The following is a 23,875-nucleotide window of genomic DNA, read 5'->3' on the forward strand; positions in this document are numbered from 1 at the left end:
CCTGTTCTGTGGTGGGATGGAGAAAAAAAAAAAGAAATAAAGACGAATTGTACAGTAAATGCCAAAGATGATAAAGACTATGCAGGCGGTTATCAGTAAAACAAAGCAAAAACCTAGCGTTTGATCAGCAGTCAGAGAAGAAACTACCTCTGGACACAACCGGACAGTCGCAAAACCGATCAAAGAAACAACAACGAGACACAGGCAGAGCGTCAATGAAACAATTATCGGCGACAGACGTCAAAAATGGCGTGCAGCAGAGTAGGAACGCTGCTGGATGTGCACCAGAAAGTTGAAGATTGTTCACACACGCACGCACTTACATTTGAGTGTGGGATTTTCCTCTTATTTTCAAACTAAGAAAATATAAATGATGCAAAAAAAGATTTTTAAATACATGACGTAAATTTAAAATAATTCATGAAGAAAATAATTTTCCCCTGCTGTTGTTTGGACCAGAAAACACATTTGTATAAAGGAATATTTTCTTCTCCTCGTTAGACATCATGAATAAGTTACTTTCAGTCTATTCTGAATTAATGCTTGGTTGGAGACTCCTTCAAATGACAAGGGCCGTGTGTGTTATACCATATATACCGTACATGTGAGTCTCTGACCCTGATGTTCGTTTCCCGAGCTGCCTCTTGTGGTCGAACCCCAACATTAAAATAATGATAACCCTGGAGACCTCAGTGGCTGTGACTTACAAAGCTCTAAAAATACGGTGGGCCTCCAACGTACAGCTGTTTTCCAGGATCAGCGCTGCTTATAGAAAAGCGTTGCAGCCCCACCACAGACGCCGACCTCGGGTCTGTCCTTACAGCGGGCCCTGGACCGCCTGCTGGAGGTAAAAGCGGCACGGCTAATTTGTGAAAACTGAGTTATTCTGGGCCCCCAGCAGCTTCACGAAACACCGCCGATAGAAACTCAAAAGAGCTATGTTTCATTTGGGTTTCACCGTAATCAACTTTACATAGTAGTTTCTGAGAAATATAATTTCCTCTCAACAATGAAACTCTAAAAAAAACATTTTTTTAAATACAGTTACTGTTGGCTATACCTTAAAGGATGTTATCGTACAATAGTATGGAGGGAGTTTTGAACACCACATCAGACATAACTGAAAATAGAGAATGCAGTTTTGCTTTCCATCTTGATTTTATGGTTCATTTTGTGTAAATTAAATGTTATTCAAATCTATTTTGATGTTCAGTTACTAGCTTAAGTCCAAATATGATCATGTGTCTGTTAAGACATTGGCCCGGTTTCCCAGATCAGTTAAGTAGCTCTTAACAGCGAAAGACTTCTTTCAAACCATCTTAAGGAGCCTGTGAAAGAAGTCTTTCGCTGTTAAGAGCTACTTAACTGATCTGGGAAACCGGGCCATTGTCTGTAGAAAGAGTTTTTTTTTTTCTTTTTTAACTTTCTGTACACTTACAAAGTTTAAGATTAACTGGTTTTAAAATTCCATTAATTGCCATTTTTCTGCAACACATATTCTGTCTTCACTCAAACCTGTTTTAATTCATGTCATTTTGGTCACAAATTCAAGTATAAGCTCCTTGTCATCTAATAATAGACGGTGTATTCTTACTATTATTGACTTAACTCTGGAATGCCTCTTTAAACTTGTCTTACTAAACTTGACGTTCCTCTAATTCACCATTCACATGCACGACCTCTTACAGAGCTTAACACACTGCCGCACTTTGTATCAACTAACATACACCAGTGAGCAGATATGGGGGTTCAAAGTCAGGTTCGGTGTTGCTTGTCCGACCAGGAACACCTCAACATAAAGCCGCGTTAGAGATCTGCTGATCTTCCACTTGGAGGGCGACCCTTTCTACCTGCTGATCCACAGCTCTCCTGAATCAGGTAAACTACCCCAGCGAGCCACACGCACTGAAACCAGTCTGGTACCCCTCCCATTCATGCCAGTTCCACCTGGGCGTTGTCCAGATGAAGCAGTTTAAGCCCCGTATTGAATGGGAGGGAATGAAGACGGCTGGACAAGTAAAATCAAGCAGATGCACCTCCGGCCTGATGCAACACATCTCACGGTACCGTTTTATTTAGGCCACCCCAGTCTCTTTATTAATATGTAAACATAAATGACAGTAATGATATGTAAACAAAATAAAACACAATATTCAAAATGAGATCTCTGGACAGAGAAGCCATGTCTCACCTGGAAGCGTGGCAGGTCTGAGGGCTTGAAGTCGTTGGGCGAGCAGCCGCACCAGTCCACGATGTGCTTGTACTGGCACTTGCATCCCAGCTTACGGTTCCAGTTGGTCAGCCTCAGGTTGTTGTCCACCATCGTCTCACAGTGGACGCTGTTCTCCAGCACCGTGTGGAAAAATGACTGTGTGTGGGATGGGAAGAAGAAAATCAGCTTTTTGATCTCATACTATTCTTCTTGAGGCTTCCACCTTATATTTAGTTTGTTTTAGTTTTTTGATCCACAACAAAGTGAGTTACTCCCTCACACACAAGACACTGCCAAGCAAAATGAAACTAGTCATTTGTAGTTCAGGGTTTTCTCTGTTTCATAACATCACACTAGGCGGATTTCCATCACACTTTTTTTGCGAAACATAAGCAAGAATTCTGAAATTCTGACAGTTTCCATTGAATGATGTTTTTCTTTTTATGAGCGCAACTCTCCAAGAATCTCGTCCTGCAAGGCTTTTGTTTTTCAAAAAAAGATGACCTTAACTTTGAAGAAGATGGACAGAAACATTTTTAGTTTTGGAGAAATTATTACGACTAATTCTTTCAAATCACTATCAAAGGCCATAAACAGCTGGTAATTACAACATTAGGTTACATTAGGTTATAGATGGACAGACTACGTTTCATCCAGTGACACCAGAGATGTGCAAATGCGCAAACAGTGTTTCCATTACACTTTTGCCTTAAACTGGACTAACAACACATCTGAAAAACCACCTCATGAAAGCGTAAAAAAGGTTGTTTTTTTTTTTCTAATTATAGATGTTTTTATTACCTCAAACAGGATCGGGAAGTCCTAGATAATTTAGAGCTTAAAAGTCATTAAAGAAGCTGTACACAGTGATAAGGTGAAACATACTTTCATGTTGTTTGTTTTGTATATCTGAAATACCAGATTAATACTTTAATCTATCATTAATGCTAACAAAATCAGCTAGCTACCTCACAACTTCTAACATATCAGTCTCATATGGCTGGTTTCTTCTTGCATGGATCTGGAGTAAAACCTAAGAGGCTGGAAGTTTAACATCGAACTCCCCCTGGTCTTTCAGCTCTTGCTCTTCTGTTTCCAGTGTCTGACCCGGTAGGATTCACTCAGTGCGTTTACATGCACTAACAGAAAGTCGAATTGTTGCTTTAATCCAACCGATTTCAAATTTTTAAAAGCCATGTATACACCTTAGCCAAACTGAAGCTCTTGAGATCGAGCTAATGCTGCCAGATAATGCGGCCCTAATTCAAATTATTTCTGAATGTAATAACTGAGCTACTGATTTCCCCGGGACTCCCGCTTCCGGAAGTGACGAACCGGGAATAATAACAGTCACGGCATCAAAACAACAACACAGTAACAGAAGAAAAGAGGGAGACTTTGTGTGCATCTAACCTGCAACATGATCAGGCTTAATATGTACAAAATTTACAGAGATGCTGCATCATAAACGTCCATTTTTTCGCATGTTGTTGTCCTCCCTTGGGCTTGTTTACTAATTGTACCAGAAGAACGCCAACGTGAAAGTGCGTGTGACGCCACCTAGCGTCACGGAGTCGAAACCTCACTCAATCATCGATTGTCTTCTTGCGCATGTATATGTATGGATTGTTGCCAATAGCTTGATTTAGATGTGCATGTAACCGCACTGAGTGACTTAGAAAACGTACACTCCACACCACTTGGCATCAGCCAATACATAAAAGAAGAAGAGGACAGCAAAGATGAGAAGGAAAAATGAGAAGAAAAAACAAACAAGACTAAAGGTGATGCTGTGATGTGTTTCCATAGCAACAGTGTGGTTTCAACACACTCTGATTGACATGACTGTGTCATTAAGACTTTTCCAGACCTTGTCAACATGCTGATCTTAACTAGAATCAGGTGTGTTGAAACAGGGACGTATCTAAAAACTGCAGGACAGCGGCCCTCAAGGGCCGACTAATGTGCACCCTTGCTTATCGCTGTGTGTGGCATCTGAAGGGTTAAGTGTGCGTTACCTCGGCAGGCAGCAGGGTGTAGGCGTAGAAGCGCTTCATGCTGCTGACCAGCTCGTCCTTGGAGTTGACCACGTAATCCACAAATGCCCGGTTGAGCAGGAACCAATCAGAGCCGCCATCCACGGCGATGCCCTCTGGGATTTTACGGTCTCCGAGGCGCCACATGTGTGTGTCACACTCGTAGAAGAGTCGGTCCAGACCCTGCTTCCGGATGAAACTGAAAGGAAACCAAACAGCCAGTCAATGTCTGTCAAGCGATGTGACAACTATAGGACTTAAGCTTTAAAATGATTTTTATAAAGACGTGAAAAAACAGGCTCAAACTGAAAGCTATTCAACACACCGCGTGTTTGATGAGTTATATTTTGCCTTACTTTTATTATCTCCAATGAAAAGAACAACAACACTGTTTCTGAATTAGAACCAGTTCCTTGTTAGAAAAGCTCCCGGCTCATTTATCTTCTTTTGTTTCTGAGCTGCAGCTGCTTTCTTTTAATAGTCCAGGGATTTTAATCCTTCTGAAGATTTTCAGAGGATTAAAATCCCTGGACTGAAAACTTAGGAAGACCGAGGGATCCACATTCCTTTTAAAAACAATCCGTGACGCCTGTTACCATCTTAACCCAGATCAGGACGAGCATCCTTTTAATGTTCAGAGACTGAGAAGCTGCCATTTTGCCCTTTTTACAGCAGACATGCGTTCAAACATCTCTCGTATAGTTTCTCTGCGTTTCAGTCAGGTTTGGATGTAGAGTTGGTTTTTCTTTGTTTTTGTGCATACATTTTTCCACCGATGTTCCAGGTCTTTGCGACTTTTAATGGATATTTCCCAGTGTTTAGCCTTTCTTCTGCCTCTAAAAAGGTTTAAAACGTTGTATAACCTTTTTATTGTTTTTATTTTCGTGAATGTGTCATTATGTTATCTATGTGAGTATCATCCCATTCACCCGTGGGTCCCACCAGGAGCAGAAGCGTCGAGCTCCAACACTGTTGGGCTTCTACTCCATTTTCAACAAGCCAGATTCTGGATTGAATCCAATGCAACAAATGTAACTATAATTCGGGGTGTGTCTTTTGATTGATAGCCTATGGCTAGCTGATATCCCCTTATCTAGTTAGTCCTTTAATTAATTTCTGAGACTTCTTTACCACCCATATAATCAAAACAAAACAAAAAAAGTTTGACACAATAAACATTTTTTAAAGGTAGTGTAGTGCCTTTATAAAACGTCACCGTACTTAGAGGGACCGTAACACATTAAACACATAGACCAAAACACTAGTAACAACATAAATTATAACCTGAATAAACGCTGTACGGTAATGCTGTGACTAACATCTCTATGCAGGTGAATTATGTACACATCACTATGAATGATAAAGGCACTACAGTAGACCAATAAATAAAGAAGTACAGGAAAGTATATAATGTACTCATAAAGATACAAAAACTATTATTTAGAAACTGTCATAGACAAAATTGGGGGTGTTTTTAATTAAAAAGAAACAATTAAAATAATACAATTTAGGATTTTCTGTATATTATATGTCAGGGGTTAGATTCTTAACCATTAAGGGGTTAGAGTCCAGCACTGTTGGTGCTGTAGTGGCATTTGTAATGGGGATGTTTTTAGGGGATTTGATCAGAACTAATGTAAAGTAATGTTAATTGGCATCATAAATTGGCTTAAAAACCAGCTTCAAAACCTCTCTTCAGTAAACCCACAGGTGATGTCACAGCGGTTTTGTCCAGTTCTTCTTATACAGCCTTTGCTGCTCTAAAAATAAACAAAAGAAACTAGAGAAAAAAAGCTAAATTTCATGCAGGTAAAAGTTGTGGATTTTGATTTGCATAAAAGTAATTAACTATGCATTTGTGTACTATAGAATACACAGTATTAAACCTTTGTACCTTTAGACCACGAACACCATTGTGCAACAACTCTGAATCATTCAACCACCACAAAAGAAGTGTAAAGCAGCACGCAGCAAGTCTCTGCACTTTCATTTTACAAAATAACCCACCTATACCCTGAGCTCTCGCAGCAGTGGTTTATTTGACATCCAACATAATTTTAAACTACTTCCATAATACAAAGCGAGATGTATTTTAGACACGTACCGCCGCCTCTTCCCATCTGAACATACAAGACTCACTGACAGCTCTTGCTGTCATGTGTTTGTGAGTTATTTTGCACTTTGTGATAAATACAGCAGGACACTAAGACTGGGTGTGATATTTTACGAGAGGATTAGGAGTCAGTATGGAGGAGCCGGTACTTGGGGGTGATCTTGTGATCCTGGAAGGTCGGTGCAGAGGTGGAAGGCAGAAGTACGAACACCAGATCTGCAGGTTCAGCAGTATTTCACATTGATAAACCACCTCAATGCATCATTCTGGCCTGGACGGCAGCCCAGAACAAAGACGTTGAAAGTCATTGAAATCAGAAAGTCATTTTGACTTTTATGATGACAATCTCCTCAGACATGGTTAAATTCCCTTCTGAAAACCCCCGAATTATTTACCCACAACCCCCAAAGGGTAGCGTGAGGTCTATGCTCAAGCGAGAGCCCGATCAAAGCGTTTTATTTTGAAAATTAAACATATTCTCTGTGCCATGTCTGACTTCCTGCCAGCTCGATTTGCTCTGTCTAAAATTAAGTCGAGTGAACCACAGTAGAGGACAGAAATATACTTGGCACGCTTCTTTAGTGGAAGGGACACTTCTAAACGCGCCCGGTGAGCCTGACTTTGTTTCCTGGTAAAAAATATAATTTGGATGTCTGAGTATTTGAAGTATCTGGAAAAACCTTTGAACCAACCTCCTGTTTGTGTTTGAATGCCACTTTGTTGGAATAAAATCAATCTAGTAGCAATAATCTTTCCCTAACAAGCAGGCTGATTTTTTTTTTGCTTTGATCAGTCGAGGTTCTGTTTTTCTTTTTATTGCTATGTTCTTAGAAATCATATCAATAACTCACAAAAAAAGACTTAAAGAGAACCACTAAACCACTAAGGAACCATTAAACTTAATTATCTAGTACTTTTTGTATAATATGTTGCAGTAAATAGGATGGGACTACTTTCTGCTACTTCAGAAGTATTTATTTATGTACATTGGAAATGAAGTCAACCTGTCGCATCTTCTGCTCTATACGTATGAAGTAAGTGTGCAGGTTACGACAGTGTGGGTTTTTCCTGTGGTTTTATGAATCCAAAAGAAACAAATCACACAAAAAGGACAACTTTAAACAGACAAAGTCTACAACCATCAGGAGAGTGTCCTCACCGTGCGTTGTCTCTGCCGTGAGACTTGATGAAGTTCATGTTGCGCTGTTTGGACAGGAACGCCACCAGCTGCTCGTTGGTCCTGAGGAGAGACAAGCAGTTGTCAATCATCAACAATGATCACGCAGCGCCGACTTGACCTGATCAGTAGGTGTGTCACGTTTTGACTAGCAGGTCTGATCTTTGGCTTCAGTTTCAGCAGCAGTGGGTGCAGATGTTCACGCTCCCCAGAGGAAACACCCTACTGGTTGCAGCGGCACCACGGGGTTGACATGTGTTGTAAAGTGCCACATCATGAAGACTGAATGTGCTGCGGATGCAGATAAACTCTACAGAGAACACTAGATACAGAAGCCGAAGGTGGGAGGGGCTGCTGGTCCAGACCACAACCAGAAACCTGAACCTCACCACCATAACGACTACATGACGAAACAAGATGAGATGATATCCTGAAGTTTCTTTTTTTCCAGACAAAGTTCCGACTTCTTACCTTCCGTCTAACAGTTTCGGCGGTTTTCCCGCCTTCCTCAGAGTGTCACGTGATGGGAAGTGACAACGTCCTTATCAGCTGTTTCCCCTGTTCATCGTTTGTTGTCCTTGTTTCCTTATTTCTATGGCCTCCAAAATCCAGCGCTGGTGTCTTTTGTCCTCAGTGTGGATGACTCTGGCTTTGTCCCAGTTCATGATATGATTTTCCCTTTTACAGTGGTCTGTTATGGCTGACTTGTGGGTCTCTTGTAATGCCTTCTCTTTTATTGCTCTTGTTTGGATTTTTTCCGTCTCCTTCTCGCATTCATTTTGATGTTCATTTCTCCTCGTGTTGAAACTTCTTCCCGTTTCTCCGATGTAAGTTTTATTACATGACTGACAGGGGATTTCGTATATTACGTTGCATTTTTTGTTGTGATCTATTTTGTCCTTTGGGTGCACTAACAACTGTCTGAGTTTTGTGTGTGGTTTGACCGGTGTATTGATGTTGTGTTTTCGCATGGCTCTCTGTATTTTTTCCTCTGTTCTCAGTCTTGTTGGTGGGTTTTTTCCTCTTTTTTGGTTCTGTTTCTTTCCTCGTCACTTGTTCTGCTCCTTTGTTTATGGCCCATTGTGGGTATTGACATGCTTTTAATGCTTGTTTGATGTGTTTCTCCTCCATCGCTCTGTCCTCCGGGTCCGTGATTATTGTCGCGCGTTGGTGTAGAGCTCTGATGACTGACATCTTGTGAGCTGTGGGATGTTCTGATGTCCAAAATAAATATTGATCGGTTTGGGTGAGTTTCCTGTGGATTTTAATTTTGATATCTCTGCTGTCTGTGTGGTGTATGTTTATGTCCAGGAATGCGATGGTGTTGTCTGTCTCTTCTTCATGGGTGAATTGTATGCTTCCGGTGGTGTCTATTGCGTTGAGGTGGGCTGTAAGTTGCTGTGTTTGACCGGTTTTTATTTTTTCCAGGATGTCGTCCACGTACCTTTTCCACAGCGTGGGTCTGAGCGCTTCGGGTGCTGATTTGATGGCCTTTTCCTCCAAATCCTCCATGAAAAAGCTGCACATTATCGAAGCCTTCTTTTTGTCGGTATATTTGATTCCTGAAGGTGAAGTATGTGGATGTGGCAATGAACTGAAGTATCCGTGTGATGTCCTGGGTGGTGAAGTTGGTGCGTTTCTTGAGTGTCCTGTCCTTCTGCAGTCGGTCTTGCACAATTACCAAAGTTGCTTGTACTGGTGTTTTGGTGAAAAGTGAAATGACGTCATGTGATATGAATATCTCCTCCCGGCCCACCTTGATGTTCTTAAGTTCTTTTGCCAGTTCTTTTGAGTTATTGCAGTGTTGGTCTGTTTGTCCTGGTATGGGTTTTATTATTTCTGCAATTGCTTTTGACAAGTTGTACTGTATGTGACCGAACCTATACTGTCCACTATTGGGCGTAGTGGTGTTCCTGCATCTTGGAGCGGCGGGAGGACAACGGGGGGCGTGGCCGATATGTCAAACCTGGCAGGTCGGCCACGCCCTCATAGTAAAAACAGCTGATAAGGACGTTGTCACTTCCTGACAACTGTTAGACGGAAGGTAAGAAGTCGGAACTTTGTCTGGAAAAAAGAAACCTTAGGATATCTATCTGAAGGCATAATGAACACAATACAACTAAGATGAGATGATGATGACAATGATGGAGAGTATTGTTGGCCGGTTTCACACTGAGGGCAAAAGGGACCCAGATCCAATTTTTGGTCATATCTAATTTTCTTTTGGATTTCTGAACAGCTCAAATAACATAAAATCTCCTATTTCTGAAAGACATTTGTAGTCTCAGAACAGAAAACAGGCCGCATCTCGTCCGTCTATGACGTCACTGATATGTGATCAATTCTGCTCTAGCCAGATTTTCTTTTCTTTCTTTTTAATAAAATCTGCTTCAGCCGGTCATGTCGCGGTCTTCCAGTCCTGGCTGTGATCCCTGATCCACACACGTCCTTGTACAGGTATTGAAGCCAAATCTCCACACGTGGCCAGTGTTAAAAATGTACTCTCATTTTACTCAGATTTCTTCTCATTATAATTAGTTTATGAATTTCACTTCCACTGCACAAATGTCCCCGCATTTGACAAACTAAATGTGAACAACAAAACAAATCGGATTTTGGCCAAGAAGTCCTAACTGAGCAGCACGATCAGCAGTGTAAACGCAGTCATAGCAGACGCAGCAGCAGCCACCTGGACGCCACACCTGTCAGTGGGATTTACCATCGCAAACTACACCGTGCTGATCCAAACTGTTCTTCTCAGTGAAAAAATCATTTAAAAAGAAAATCTGAAGGCAAAAGCAAACTCAAACAACTTTCAATATCAAGGTTGAAACCAAACTAAAGTCACTCCCAAACCGGTCTAAACCCGATTAACCCGGTCCAAAGCTGCAGAAAAATCAAACATAAATCCAGTCCAATACCAGAACCCTGATGGAGCCAGAAAAAAGCTGTCAAATTACTCCAAAACCAGCTCCATTAGCATCTGAGACCAAATCTACAGTAAAACCAGAACAAAAATAATCCCAAGTCCAAAACCGGCTGTGTTTCATTGAAACCAAGTCTAAAAAAATGTGTCTGTAACAAACATTTTTACTAATCCGAGAAAAAAAACGGCAGGTCTTTAAACTGATCCTGTCAAAAACATAAAAAAAAGAACCCAATGATAATAATATTTTTTCCTTTTAAACAGCAGTATCACTTTGGCATACCGTATTTGTAAGTTAACTTTCAATTTATTTCCTCATTCCCGCACAAATTTGGTAAATTGATAATCAATTTAATAATCCTTTTTAAACGCTTTGCGAACTCCTTGTCTGTGTTTGTCCACCGGCAACAGACGAACTTCCGTGAGTGCAGACGAAAAACAGTTTTGTCTCATCTTGTTTTTTATCAGCAGTGTTTGGGGGGATTTTGTCCTTTAATGGACTCGTTAAAAAGCAGGATGTGTCTGGAACAGCTGGAACAGCTGGACCGGTTCATTCATCCCCTCTCAGCTGCACCGTGTATCCTGAAGCTCTAAAAGACTCCCTGCACGTCAGCCGGACGAGCAGGCGGGACAGCAGACAGCGAGCAGTCGCTGAGATAAACGGCAGGCGTCCGCAGGAGTGCTGGTGGTCCCGTTCATGTTGCGTTTGTGTGGATGCTTTATCTACAAACATTTCACTACAGATGTTTCCTGAGAGAAAGTGGGTTTATAGCTTTAAGTCATCTCCAGGTGACTTAACTCCTGTCTGAAATCAAGGGGTTTGTTTATGAAATGTATCAAAATTAACACGAATGAATCCCTCTGGCGATTCACTGCAGATGAGAGAGGTGTGGGAAGAGAACTGGTTTACAGCTAAGTCAGGATTCTAGTTTTCTAAGGCTCAGAATTTTTTAACTGACTTAAAAATCTATCCAGAAACTCTTGGTTTGGTGCATAGATGATGTTTGATTTGGCTCAAAGCTCTAGTTTTTTACTTAATGACTCTGCTGTTTCCATCCGCATTCTGTAATGCAACACTTCAACGTGTGCAAAAAGAAAGAAAACTTAGATGGAAACACAATTAGTGTCTTTGTAAATTATTAACCTTGAAGGTTCTGCTTACAAACTGCTTCTGGAAAACTCCATTGTACTCTTGATCTCTTCCAGTTAAAGATGCTTTTGTAACTTCTTCAAGCCCTGTGCATCTGCAAAATGTTTCTCTTAAGGTTGTATGACAGAAGTTAAAGCGTGGTTGAAAATCAAACTCTGTGAATGTAGAGCTGCTTAATTATGAAAAAAAAAATCACAAGTATTTTGAAAGGTCAATTCTTTAAAACGATTATCCACTGACTTTTAGAGCAAACTGGACTCGGGGACTGAATAAAACATTAGACTACATGAAATGATTCAGGTCAGCAAGCTGGAACAATTATTCAAATAACCTCTTAAACATGAAGAATGACCTCGATATTACTTCAAATGTTATGTTCCACACAAAGGTCAGAGCAATGTTTCCTGACTCGCACCTCGTCTATCTGAGTGACATCAGTGCTATTGAGCGACGATGTGGTGTTAATGCCGCGGCTGCACTATGGATTATAGCTGGAAGCGCGTTCGAGTTGACCCTCTGAGGACACGTCGATGTGTGTCAGCTCCCGTTTCTCTGTCCTCGTGAGGAACGCACAAAAAACCTTCCAAAAGGTGAGGCTCTTCCATCGGCATCGAGACCCAGGCTGTCGGATGGAGACGGACTCGTCATAAATCCAGAGCAGTTAAATCAGAAAACACCAGCTTTCAGTGGGTACGAGATAAACAATGACAGATGTGTACCGGCGGAGCTTTAACAACCTTTAGTTGCTTCCAACTTTCCATTTCAAATGCCAATATCGGTGTTTATTGTGCCGGAGGGACGTCTGCATCGGATACACAGCCTCGCTCTGTCCTGCGGTTCTTTCTGCTATTAAAAGACCCCAAGTGACATGAAAACAGTCACTAATGTCCAGAGAACAGCAAGTCTTTCATGCTGTTTATTAAAAAAAATTTAAATATATATATTTTTTTAAATCATAGGAAGGATTTATGTTTCATTTTATTAAACTATTTCATAAAATGATTTCACTCACTTTCAAAATTGCCACTTTAGTAAACTGGAATCATCAATTTCTCCACTTTCTTTCCATTTTCTTACAGACTTTACAATTCAAAGGGACGATAGGCCAACAATAAAAATAAACAGTGCAAACATTTGTATGCAGAAAAAAATTAAGTCTGGGAAGAAAAAATTATTACTGACATCAAAAATGGTGAAATAATGCCGTCTGGGACTTTTCAAAGTTGGAAACTTTCTGTGGGAATTAGACATGGAATTTAAAACATTGAAGGTTAGACTCTTAACCGTTAACAGGGCGTCATCATATGATCATATTTGGTAACACTGGTAGAATTACACACTATGATTATTACATATTAAAAGTTACAATGTAAAGAAAAGTCCTTTAATGATCTCCAATAATCCCTTGAAAGTTTAAATTTTAAATTCCAAGTATTTTATTGACTACCCAATAAAGGGTTAACAGAGGTTTTAAATGTAGTTGAGGAAACTATATTTTCACAATCTTGACTAAAGAACCAGATTTCATGCAAGTGCACTGGAGAATATCGATGCTATTCTTTAATCACGTGAACAAAGCTCACTGTTAACTGCAAGGGTGCTGAAGCCACGCCCCCGACACACATGAGTATCCGTGCACTCCTCCATCACACAAATTATTGCTAGGACTAGTGAGGCCACATGTTTGGGCCCGTGGACTACATGAAGCGATGTAAGTTTTGATGATATTATGGGATGGATAAATATTTCATGTATGGTATTAATGTTACCAGACAAACGTTTCTGGAAATTTATTGGAAATGTTCCACTCCTTTACAACCCTACAAAGAAAGAAGAAAACACCCAAACAAGAATAACCAGAAGTCTGACATTCTGAACATCCAAAGAAGAGGATCAGTGTCATCCCTCATAAACATCAGCACAAGTGTCAAACATGGAGGAAAACTCATCGTTATCCAGGTTTGCAAGGTTCCTCAGCACAAGCCCCAACTGTTCATCGACGATTCTGCATCAATGCAGCAACAAAATATTATCATATTTAGACAAAATGATTCTCCAAGATTGGTTATTGGTGATTTTTCAGCTTCAGCGGCTCAATACAATTAAAAAAAAAAAAACACTATTTGTAGCATATGTTACTTTCAACCTTAGGCCCCCAAAAAAAGCTTTATCCGACTATCAGCACAAATCACATGTTTCTAAAATTTCAGAGGCGCTGACTCAGCCTGTTTTTGGCTGATGGAGCTCATCCTGCCTCCAGAATCACAACATCTCTGCAGCTTTTAAAGCACATCGACGAATACTAAACACGTCCCCCTCAAACAGCTTTATGTAACCTCTTATCTCTGCAGCCACATGCTCACAAAATCATCACGCAGACAGACAGTCGTCCTTCACTCAAACACCCAACAAAGGAGATGTGATATCTGTTCATGAGTGACATTAAAACAGTTCATTACAAAAAAACCCAAAACAGCAACCTTTAACCTGAATACTTGTGAGTCCTGGAATAAATAACAGATGATGTTGATGATGCTGCCTCTCACCTGATGGGGTAGTCGGCAGCGCTGAGATTAATGAAGAAGTCCCAGGACCAGTCGGTCATTGTGAGGAGGTCCTCCATGCTCTGCAGGTACATGGTGAGGAGGCTGGCGCCGCCCCAGATGGTAGACATCCTCCAGGGAGTCATACGGACGTTTGGGTACTGGGCAGCCAGAGACAGAACCTCCCTGTGTAGGTAATCCGACCTCTGACAGGGGAAGAAAAAACAAAACATATTTGAAGTTATTCTTCCATCATCTTAACCCACTTATTCTCATTTAGGGTCACAGAGATCCACGGGGGCCTTTCCCAGCTGTCTCCTGGCAAAATGTCCGTATGCAAGGCTGCATCCAAACAAACAACCTCTCACAGTCCTACAGACAGCAGGAGTCATCAGTTAACCTGACATACGAGGGAGCTGGAGTTCCCGGAGAAAGCCCACAGGAGCAGGGGGTCGGCAGGAAAACACAGGGAGGCTCCTGCTGGGAACGCTCTCGCTGTGAGACGACGGCGTTAACCACCACGCCGCCGTGCTGCCCTGCTGGAACTCAGCGGTACAAACTTTTGCTTGACATAAACTGAATCGGAAGACTTCCTGTGGAGAAAACTGCCAGATTCACCGAGACCCAGCTGTTCACAAAAATACGACTCACATCATGCATCTTTGTTCATGCAGCAGTTCAAAAGAGATCTGCCGTTGTGTTGCAGGAGCTATGTCAATTAAATATTATAAAAAGTTAGTGTCTCAGACTTGATCTTTACCTTGTTATCGAATTATTTTCAGAAGGGACACAAGACCACTAATCACAAAGAGTTACCCTGAGTAACAAGACCATAATGACTCACAGCAAACGATTATATAATTTGTATTTCATAAGAAATTGCAATGTTTTTCAGATGAGCGTCTTTTGGAGCCAGCACCTAGTGGCCGCAGGTGGAACTGCACATGCGGACACTTCAACACCGGCTTCATTTTAACAGCAAGAGTGTAATGTAAAACATTATTTAGGAAATTATAAAGTGAAATTAAGAATCAATATTATTCATTTGAATTAAATTACTACTTCTAAACCAGTCAGCGTCACCTGAAACGCCATCAGATTAAAAAAAAAAAAACGCTGAAAGTTTTTATTTAATAGAAAATTATCTTCTTGTTGTGGTAAAAACTGACAATAGAAATATACATAAGAGAAGAGTATGTTTGATTCCAACTTAAAGGGGACCTATTATGGCATCTAATACCTATTTAAAACAGGCCTTTAAAACAAGCTTTTGATTGTTTTTGCTGAATAAATTAGAAATTCAGCCTCTGAGCCATGTCTTTATCTTCCCTGTTTCTAACCTCCTTCTCTATGCAGGATTCAGAGTGGGCGGGGAGGCTATGATAATGAAGCACTGATGACGCGATGACGCGAACAACGCGATACACTGCTACGAAAAAATGGCGGAAGCTCCGGCCGGCGGAGTTAGTTGTGGGCGTTTCACGCATCGCTCCTGTCGTTACATAACGACATGAGCAGAATCTGAACGGCTCGTAGAAGTCACATGACACTGGACGGCTCATCCGGGCGGCTGTACAGACACTGCAGAATTTGGTTGCTTTCCTCCTTCTCTGAGTTGGCAGGCTGAGGGGAGACCACGCAAGAAAAAACGTGTTTTTCATAATAGGTCCCCTTTAACAATAATGTCTTTTACACAGTTAGAGTGAGCTTCTGTTGGTGGTTTTAACTTCATCAACCCGCCGCGTTGCCCCGGATGTTCCCTGCAGGACTCACCTGGTCTACGTGGATGTAGTAGTAGTGCGAGGTGTGGTAGATGGCTTTGAAGAGCCGCTGGAACTGCCGCGAGGCGCGGCCGTGGACGACCAGGACGAAGGCGATCCGTGTGGGCGGCGCTGCGTTGGAGGCTCCGCCTTCATCCCACTGTGCATTCACATTAGCTTTTCCTGGAAAGAGAGGAGGTCAGCTGGGTCACAAAACCCCAACACAGGTTAAATATTCAAGCTTTAAATTATGCTTTTAAATCCACGTGAACTTTTAAGATTTCATCTGGAGCCTAACAGAGGAGCAAATCTAATAATCTTCAACTGTTCCATCCAATTATCACAAATGTGGCTTGTTTCTCTTGATTTAAAAACAAATGCAACATCTGAGTGCCATGATGTCATTCTCAGGGATATTTTCACCCTGTTGAATGTAACGTAGTGCCATAATTCAATAGTTGTCGTAAGAGACGACCAGAAAGGGAGTTCAAAGTTACTTTGGCTGGAAACCACGAGAGAGAGACGACGCTTCCTAAATGTAAGGAAATGTTAAATCATATTAAACTGAAACTGATGTTTTAATTTAGACAAAAGCATTACATACTGCTTTGATCCCCAGAAAACAGTAAATAATCATTGAGGGATTAATGCACTTCTAAAAAAACTGAATTTGACGTTCCGCTCCATCCTGAAGTAAACTCCTCAGCCTGCACATAAGCGTTGCAGGGATTTAACAGCATCTCGTCACCACAGACTCCTCACTTTGGGCCACATTTTAAGAGATGGGCAGCATCGTTGTGTGAGAAGGAAAGGTAAAAATCTTTCCCTGATTCCCTGAACTATGCATTTTAATGACTGTTTAAAAAAAAATTCTGGAAATTGATCAAATCAATCCAGATATTTTTTGCTCATTTCATATAAGGACATGCTAATTTATAGATACAAATGAACAACTACGGAGAACACAGGACCAAAATCACAGGGAAACTTCATGCTGATCTGAGTGTAATGAGGCCTTTTATCTGGAGCTGATTGAGTTAAATCCGTTTCTTGTACCGTGTATCAACCCGCCTCCGTCATCACGCTAAACTCGACGTCTGCGCTGCCTAATTAGTAACTTTTTTGAGCTGTGGGACACGCTGGGACAGAAGTTCAAGAAGAAATAACTGTAATCAGGTAGATAGCTGAGCACAGAGGCACCGATGGATGCTGAGCACGCCCAGGGATGTGCGCAGAAAACACCAAACTTGTTCCCTGAAAGCACTGAAGAGAAACTGAAGCCAGCCTCCGTCTGTGGGTAAAAGGAGCAGCGTGTCATCAAAGCGACCTGTAATCATATAAATTAAACCTCAAGCGGTCGTGGGTGGTTCTGAGAGCGAGCGTATGGCATCAGTCAGCCTTTCCAGAATAAGATACTTGTTTAATTGGAGGGTAATTACGCTCGATGAGCAGCATCCTCACTCTTGTACATTTGTGCTGAATGTAGTCCCTGAAAATAGAGCTGGTGACCACAAGGGTGCCTCTTTCCCTCTATGGCACTCAGCTAAAAATGTTCCTCAGAGGGTAAATTTAGAAGAAATTTGCTTCTCTAAAGCTGCTTGTCCACATGTATGTGTCTGTCATTGAGTATTTCATCCCCATCAGGTCGTGTTTCAGCTAAAATCACAAACCCAACATTTAGGAGTTCAGTCCCGAGAAGCAGCTGCAAGAAAACTGTGTATTCAGAGTATGGTGAATCTTGTGCCAGGAGGGAGTGCATTTGAATTCTTTATATCTGAATGGGAATCATTCGATTTGAACCTGAACTGATCAATTTGAATAATTGCTTTTAAAATATGAATCTGAATGGACTAATTTTAAATCTATTGGTTTGAATGTGAATCTCGATAAAATCAAAACTGTATTTCATTCTATTGGAAAATTCAGCTCTCTAATTCATCTTCACTTTCATTATCTTTATTCAAATTCAGTTTTTCTCTTCAAGTTCTGTGCCACAAATCCGGACACTCGCGTCAGGTTAAAGTAGTCAAACGCAGATGGGAAGAAGTAGATTTTTTTCTGTTTGCATGTTTGAATGATAATGATTGTTTTTGTATTAATGTTATATACAACATCTAATCATTATTGTATACACTGTTCTTAGTCTTATGCATACTATTGTTGTGAATGTCAATAATGACGTTAAAAAAAAGGGTGAAGAAGTAGATTTTACGTCAGTAACGCGCTTTACGTTGTTTATACCTGGCAAAAATACCTGGAGGAGTGATGTCCAACCCAACACTTTTTAAATAAATAAATAAAAGAAATCACGAAATGTATGACAGGAAGCGTACTGTATGTGTTAAAATGATGTTTGTCAAGGCAGCTGTTGCGTCTCGCCTTCCGAGGCTCTCAGAAAACAATGTGCGTGATATTGTAGCATAAACTCTTTAGCAGCAGCGGCTAATAGCTCTTGTTTCATTCCATACAAGTAATTATTGGAAAACGACGTGCACAGTGGTGTACTGGCCAGCTGGCATACCGGGACAAACCCTGGTGGGCCGACGCGATCACTCCCGACACCTGGCGGCCGGTCCGGTAAAGTTGGACAGATATTCATAATTCCCACTTCTGCGGTCAATAACTCCGAAATAAAAAGACGTAAAAGCACGAACGTTGGGTCTGTCCGACCACTGAGACACAGAAAATAACCTACAAGCCAATTATCATTGAAACGAGACCGACCGTACTCCAATTTGCAGCTGGCTGTATGACGCTTACTTAGGGAACATCTCAGGATTTGACATTTTCCAGTTTTATTTTGAAAGCCCGTGTCTTTGTGTTTAAAGGAGCATGAGGCAGGATTGAGGCAGGATTTATGAAAAAAGATTCATATACGTTTTAAGTTTTCTAGTAATAATGTCAGATGAAGAGTTCCAAATCAAATCTAATGAGCCCTCTAGTGTATCTCTCCGTTGCCTTGAACAGGCTGTGTGCTGCAAAATGTGCTGCAATTCCGGACCGGAATTTCCCGTGCTGTCCTGCGGCTGTGACGTCACATGACGCTGCATGCGCGTTCTCCTGTGCCGGCTTCACTGTTGGCTGCAGTAACCCCGACAGTCGTTGTGGCGCTAATGAGTCTCATTTCTTAAAGGAGCCTCATGCTCCTTTAAGTTTTGACCTTCCTGTTTTCCATCTGCCCTGATCGTCTGCACCTGTGTCTCATTAACCTTTGTGTATATAGTCTTGTCTTTCCCCTGCTCCTTGCTGGTCTGTCCTGTTTCCTCCCTCCATGTTTCCACAGTCAGGTTTTTGTAAGTTTTCTGATTCATGTTCATGTTCAGTTTTTTGATCCTGCTCAGCAGCGTTTTTTTTCATCCCCAAATAAAAATATTCAGTAACTTCAGTTTCACCCACTGTAGTGTCACCAAAATAAAAGCTGGCAGGGTTTGTCCGAGGTTGGTCCCGGTATGCCAGCTGTGGAACACAATATTCATGCGTTCGACTAGTTTTGCCTGACGCGAGGGCCCAGATGTGTGGCTCAAAAAATGAGTAAAAGTAAAACTGAATTTGAATTAAGTGAAACTGAAAAGTGAAAATGAATCAGGGAGCTGCATTTTTCACAAATAGTTACAGTTTTGATTTTATTGAGCTACACATTCAAACCAATAGATTCAATTTTCAATTAGTCCACTCAGATTCAGATTTTAGGAGCAATCATTCAAATAAATCAATCCAGTTTCAAATCGAATGATTTACATTCAGATATGAAGAATTCAAATTCACTGGCACAAGATGTATCCCATATTAGAGGCTGTGCATGACTATTCAGATCTTTTAAACCCCTGCAGCTCCTCTCACCTTCTCTGGGGCAGTAGCGAGGCACTTTCTCGGGCATCAGCGCCCTGTCTTTGTGCTTGCAGTACACCTCGACTATCTGCTGCCGACATTCCCGGGTCTTGGCTCTGGACAGAGCTGAGATGGCCTCCTTCCCGCTGATCTCGCACTGCGGCTGCTCCTTCCTCGTCTCCAAACTGGGCGGCAGAGGAGGCGAGGCCGGCCGCCTGGTCTGGTGGAACGGGGGGTCCTGATTGGAGCCCTGGGCCGGCGCTGGGAGGGTCTGCAGCGGTGGGTGGGGCTTATGTGCGAGGGTGAGGTTATGGCCGCGCCCTCTAGGTTGCACGACCGGGTACTTGAGCACCTCGTTCCCCAGCATGCTCTGGGCCTTATCCAGCTTGCGCTTGCTGTTTGCGCCAGGCGCTCGCTGGCGCTGCGACCGCGCTCCCAGGTTGCTGTTGCTGTCAATGGTCTCAAAGTCTTTGGGAACAGAGTTCTCATTGTTGTTGCTGTCCGGGCGGAGTTTCTCTTTAGGCCGGTGGGAGTAGTAGACGTCCTGTGAGAGAGAAGGAAAAGAAATACTAAATAAGGCAACAAACTTTCCATGAGACACAATGTAAAATGTAAAAAAACTGAAGGCTAATATCATCAGAGCTGCTGAAAAAAGCTGAAGACTTGTGTCAAAGGGGACAAAGGTTTGGTTCTAATGCAGGGGCGAAAATCCTGTTTCATAGTTGGAGGGGACAATAAACAGTAACATTTTAGAGAATAAATCCAGGGGGGGACAAGGAATAAAAGTTTTTGCCTTCCTTTAATACAGCATTTTGACATTTTCATCTCTATCTCGCAAACAGGCAGAAGACCTTTCTTAGAGCAATACAAAACAATGGTATTATAATAATAACAATAATACAGCACATCTGACATAATACACTGCAAAAACCCACAATCTTAACAAGAATATTTGTCTTATTTCTAGTTAAAATGTCTAATTTTTAGTAAAAAGAAATCTCATTATACTTAAAACAAGACTCATCACTGGAAAAAAACAACAATTTTCACCTATTTCAAGTAGATTTTCACTTAAAATAAGTAGAAAAATCTGCCAGTGGAACAAGATTGTTTTGCTTATAAGATAAATCTTGTCGCACTGGCAGATTTTCCTACTTATTTCAAGTGAAAATTTACTTGAAACAGGTGAAAATTGTCAAATAACAAGTTATTTTTCTGGTGATGACTCTTGTTTTAAGTCTAATGAGATTTTACTGTTTATTATTATTTTCGATTTCGGTTTCGGCCACAAATTTTCATGTTGGTGCATCACTACTAAATACTACTGCATTGTTCCAAAATGATTAATTCTGTCTCAAATTATTCTAGGGGGGGACAGCTTTACTAATGGGGGGGACTTGTCCCCCCTGTCCCCCCCGGGATTTTCGCCCCTGTTCTAATGTGAAGTCACCATGAAAAGTGTTTTTTGAACCCCAACTACTGGAGCTTTGATCGTCACCAACAAACGGGCCTGGCGGTTAGTTGCAGCATGCTCACTTTAGCTGGAGCTTCAGCCGTGGCTCCGACCGGTAGTCTGACTGACCCTTCCAGACCAACCCAGTGTGTTAAATACATTTAACAGCATAACAAGCCTTATTATCATCACAAATGGAATGATTATACTCTGCAAAGTCTTAATTCACAGCTCAGAAGTAAAGTTAACCATAATTTGTGATTACAGGTTGTCTTTTGACAACTTACACTTTTGTCAAACCGTTTTAATGTTATTGTCATTATATTGTACCAGGTTGTATGTTTAGTTCTGTTTTAAAGTTGGGCAGTTGGCCAATCCATAAGTGGTCATTCCAGGAACTGCAGTTTTCCGTTTTTGAGGGTTGGCCTCAGTTTTAAAAAGCGGAGGTTTCCCCATGCTCCCAACTCCAAAACTGTTTTTCAGGATATTGTGACATCACAGACCCTGATCAGAGTAGAATCCGTCATACTTGCCATCTCCCATCTTCATACACCCAAACTCACATCATGCTGTACTTGTTGTACTCAGAAATGATTTTCACAAAGTTTTAAAATCCATTTAAAAAAATGCAGAAACCGAAGAGGAGCGAGGCGGAGTCAAGTCAAGTAGCTGGTCCCACCCCTTAAAACTACCTGTTAAGAACAGAGCTGTAAAAACATGGCAAAAAGAGACCTAATAAGGTCTCTTTTTGCCATGTTTCTCTTCATAAATATATATGCATGCCACCGATGTTTCATTAAGGCCTGAGATAATTGTTTCAACTTATGCAATAAGAGCTGACTAGGTATCAGGAGCAGTTATGCATCCTCGCTCTGGGGGTGAGTTTCCTCTGAAGAACAGGTGGATGTTTCCCTCACCGTCTTTGTTACATATCAGGGCTTGCAGCACAAATATGTAACACTCTGTATTACATATTAAGCGTGTGTGTTTATGTGTGTGTGTGTGTGTGTGTGTGTGTGTGTGTGTGTGTGTGTGTGTGTGTGTGTGTGTGTGTGTGTGTGTGTGTGTGTGTGTGTGTGTTGCGGCAGCAGCAAAGCAACATGGCCTCGATAGGTATTCAAATCCCGCTTATCAGCCCATTTCCGCCTCTTCCAGAGATGCACAATGTGTTTCTGTGTGTGTTTATGATACACACACACACACACACATGAACGTGCACAAACGCACACACACACACACACACACACACACACACAGAACATCAGAGAGCTGGTGGGAAAGCAGTAATATCGGCTCCTGCCACCTGCTCCACAGACAACCTTTCATTATCTCATCTGTAATATCAGCTTAGAGGAATGTGTGTGTGTGTGTGTGTGTGTGTGTGTGTGTGTGTGTGTGTGTGTGTGTGTGTGTGTGTGTGTGTGTGTGTGTGTGTAGAGCCTGGTTGGATATTTTCAACTTTCCTGCCATCATTATGCGTATAAAAGGAATAAAAGAGAAAGAGATAAACTGCTGTCACACCGTGGATGAAATAACACCACAGATTTTTTCTTCTGTTCTCTGAGCTTTTACAACAGCAGCGTTAAAAACTAGACGTCTGACCTGAGCAAGCTCATTTCACCATCTCACAACACACAGCTTTACATTTGAAAAGCAGGAGTCCCTGAGTCTTTTATGTAACAATGTGAGCCATGAGAATGGTCTGCTGTTAACAAAGAGACTCGAAATAAGCCCCAAGGCGTGCAAAATGAAGAATAAAGAAGCACAAGAGATACAGAATAACTGCAAACAGAAATGACAAGCACAAACAAACAAAACTGACAGAACAAAATAGCTTTAACTATGAAAAAGAGATGCAAAACAATAACAAGGAAACCAGAAATGACCACAGACACCAAAAACCTATAGAGAGAAAGAAAAAGAGGAAACAAAGAATGACCAAAAATATTCAGGAAGACACGAAAACCACAAAAGTGTCAAAAGAAGACACAAAACAGATTGCAAATATATAAAAAAAGACACAAAATCCAACCATAAACTGACACAAAACAATCACAAAAATGCACAAAAGTGTTCAAAACAATCTCAAAAACATCAGTAAAATAAGAAGAGTGGTAGTGGTGTCCCAATTCCTCTTTTCACCTAGGGGGGAGTGGGCATAACGAGGGCTAGGGGCTGAGAATAGCCCCTTCACATCAAGGGATTTCACATGCTGACTTCGCGAGCGAGGGGGTATAAAAATTTCCCAGAATGCTTTTCGTCGTCATTTGCGGACTAAATCAAAAAAAAAAACATGGCGGACATTTTCTTATTTTTTTGTGAATAAAATCAATATTTTGAGTTAGTTTCTGCATAAAAATGCGTTTTGATTACATTTCTAGCGAGAAATATATATTTTACTTTCATAATATTCACTCAGTGAATGTACATAATCCCTTTTTTGTCCGTTGTTCGCGAAGATCGCGCTGGAGTAAAGGCTGTTAGTTTACGCCGTAGGTTACGTAACCAACGCCGTAGGCTACGTAAACTATGCCATAGGCTCTGCGTCGATTTGACTCGTCGACCGAGGGCAAACATCATTTGCAGACTCGTCTCAGACGCGCGCCCCTACGCCGTACCCTACTCCGTACCCTACGCCGTACCCTACGCCGTAGGCTCTAACGCGGACCCATAAGCT

General features: G+C 41.4%; 1 protein-coding gene across 1 annotated transcript in view; it reads right to left on the reverse strand.

Moving 5' to 3' along the window:
- Window positions 1-23,875, reverse strand: part of LOC133421897 (xylosyltransferase 1-like) — a 54,213-nt gene that overhangs the window by 15,920 nt on the left and 14,418 nt on the right. Inside the window, exons 2-7 of the mRNA XM_061711693.1 lie at window positions 19,758-20,289; window positions 15,931-16,100; window positions 14,161-14,363; window positions 7,521-7,601; window positions 4,231-4,447; window positions 2,192-2,368 (exon numbers count right to left, since the gene is read on the reverse strand). Coding sequence (XP_061567677.1) covers window positions 2,192-2,368; window positions 4,231-4,447; window positions 7,521-7,601; window positions 14,161-14,363; window positions 15,931-16,100; window positions 19,758-20,289 — 1,380 coding nt within the window. The remainder of the gene's footprint in view (window positions 1-2,191; window positions 2,369-4,230; window positions 4,448-7,520; window positions 7,602-14,160; window positions 14,364-15,930; window positions 16,101-19,757; window positions 20,290-23,875) is intronic.

Source organism: Cololabis saira, chromosome 21 (genome assembly GCF_033807715.1).
Source record: "Cololabis saira isolate AMF1-May2022 chromosome 21, fColSai1.1, whole genome shotgun sequence".
Lineage (NCBI taxonomy): Eukaryota > Metazoa > Chordata > Actinopteri > Beloniformes > Belonidae > Cololabis > Cololabis saira.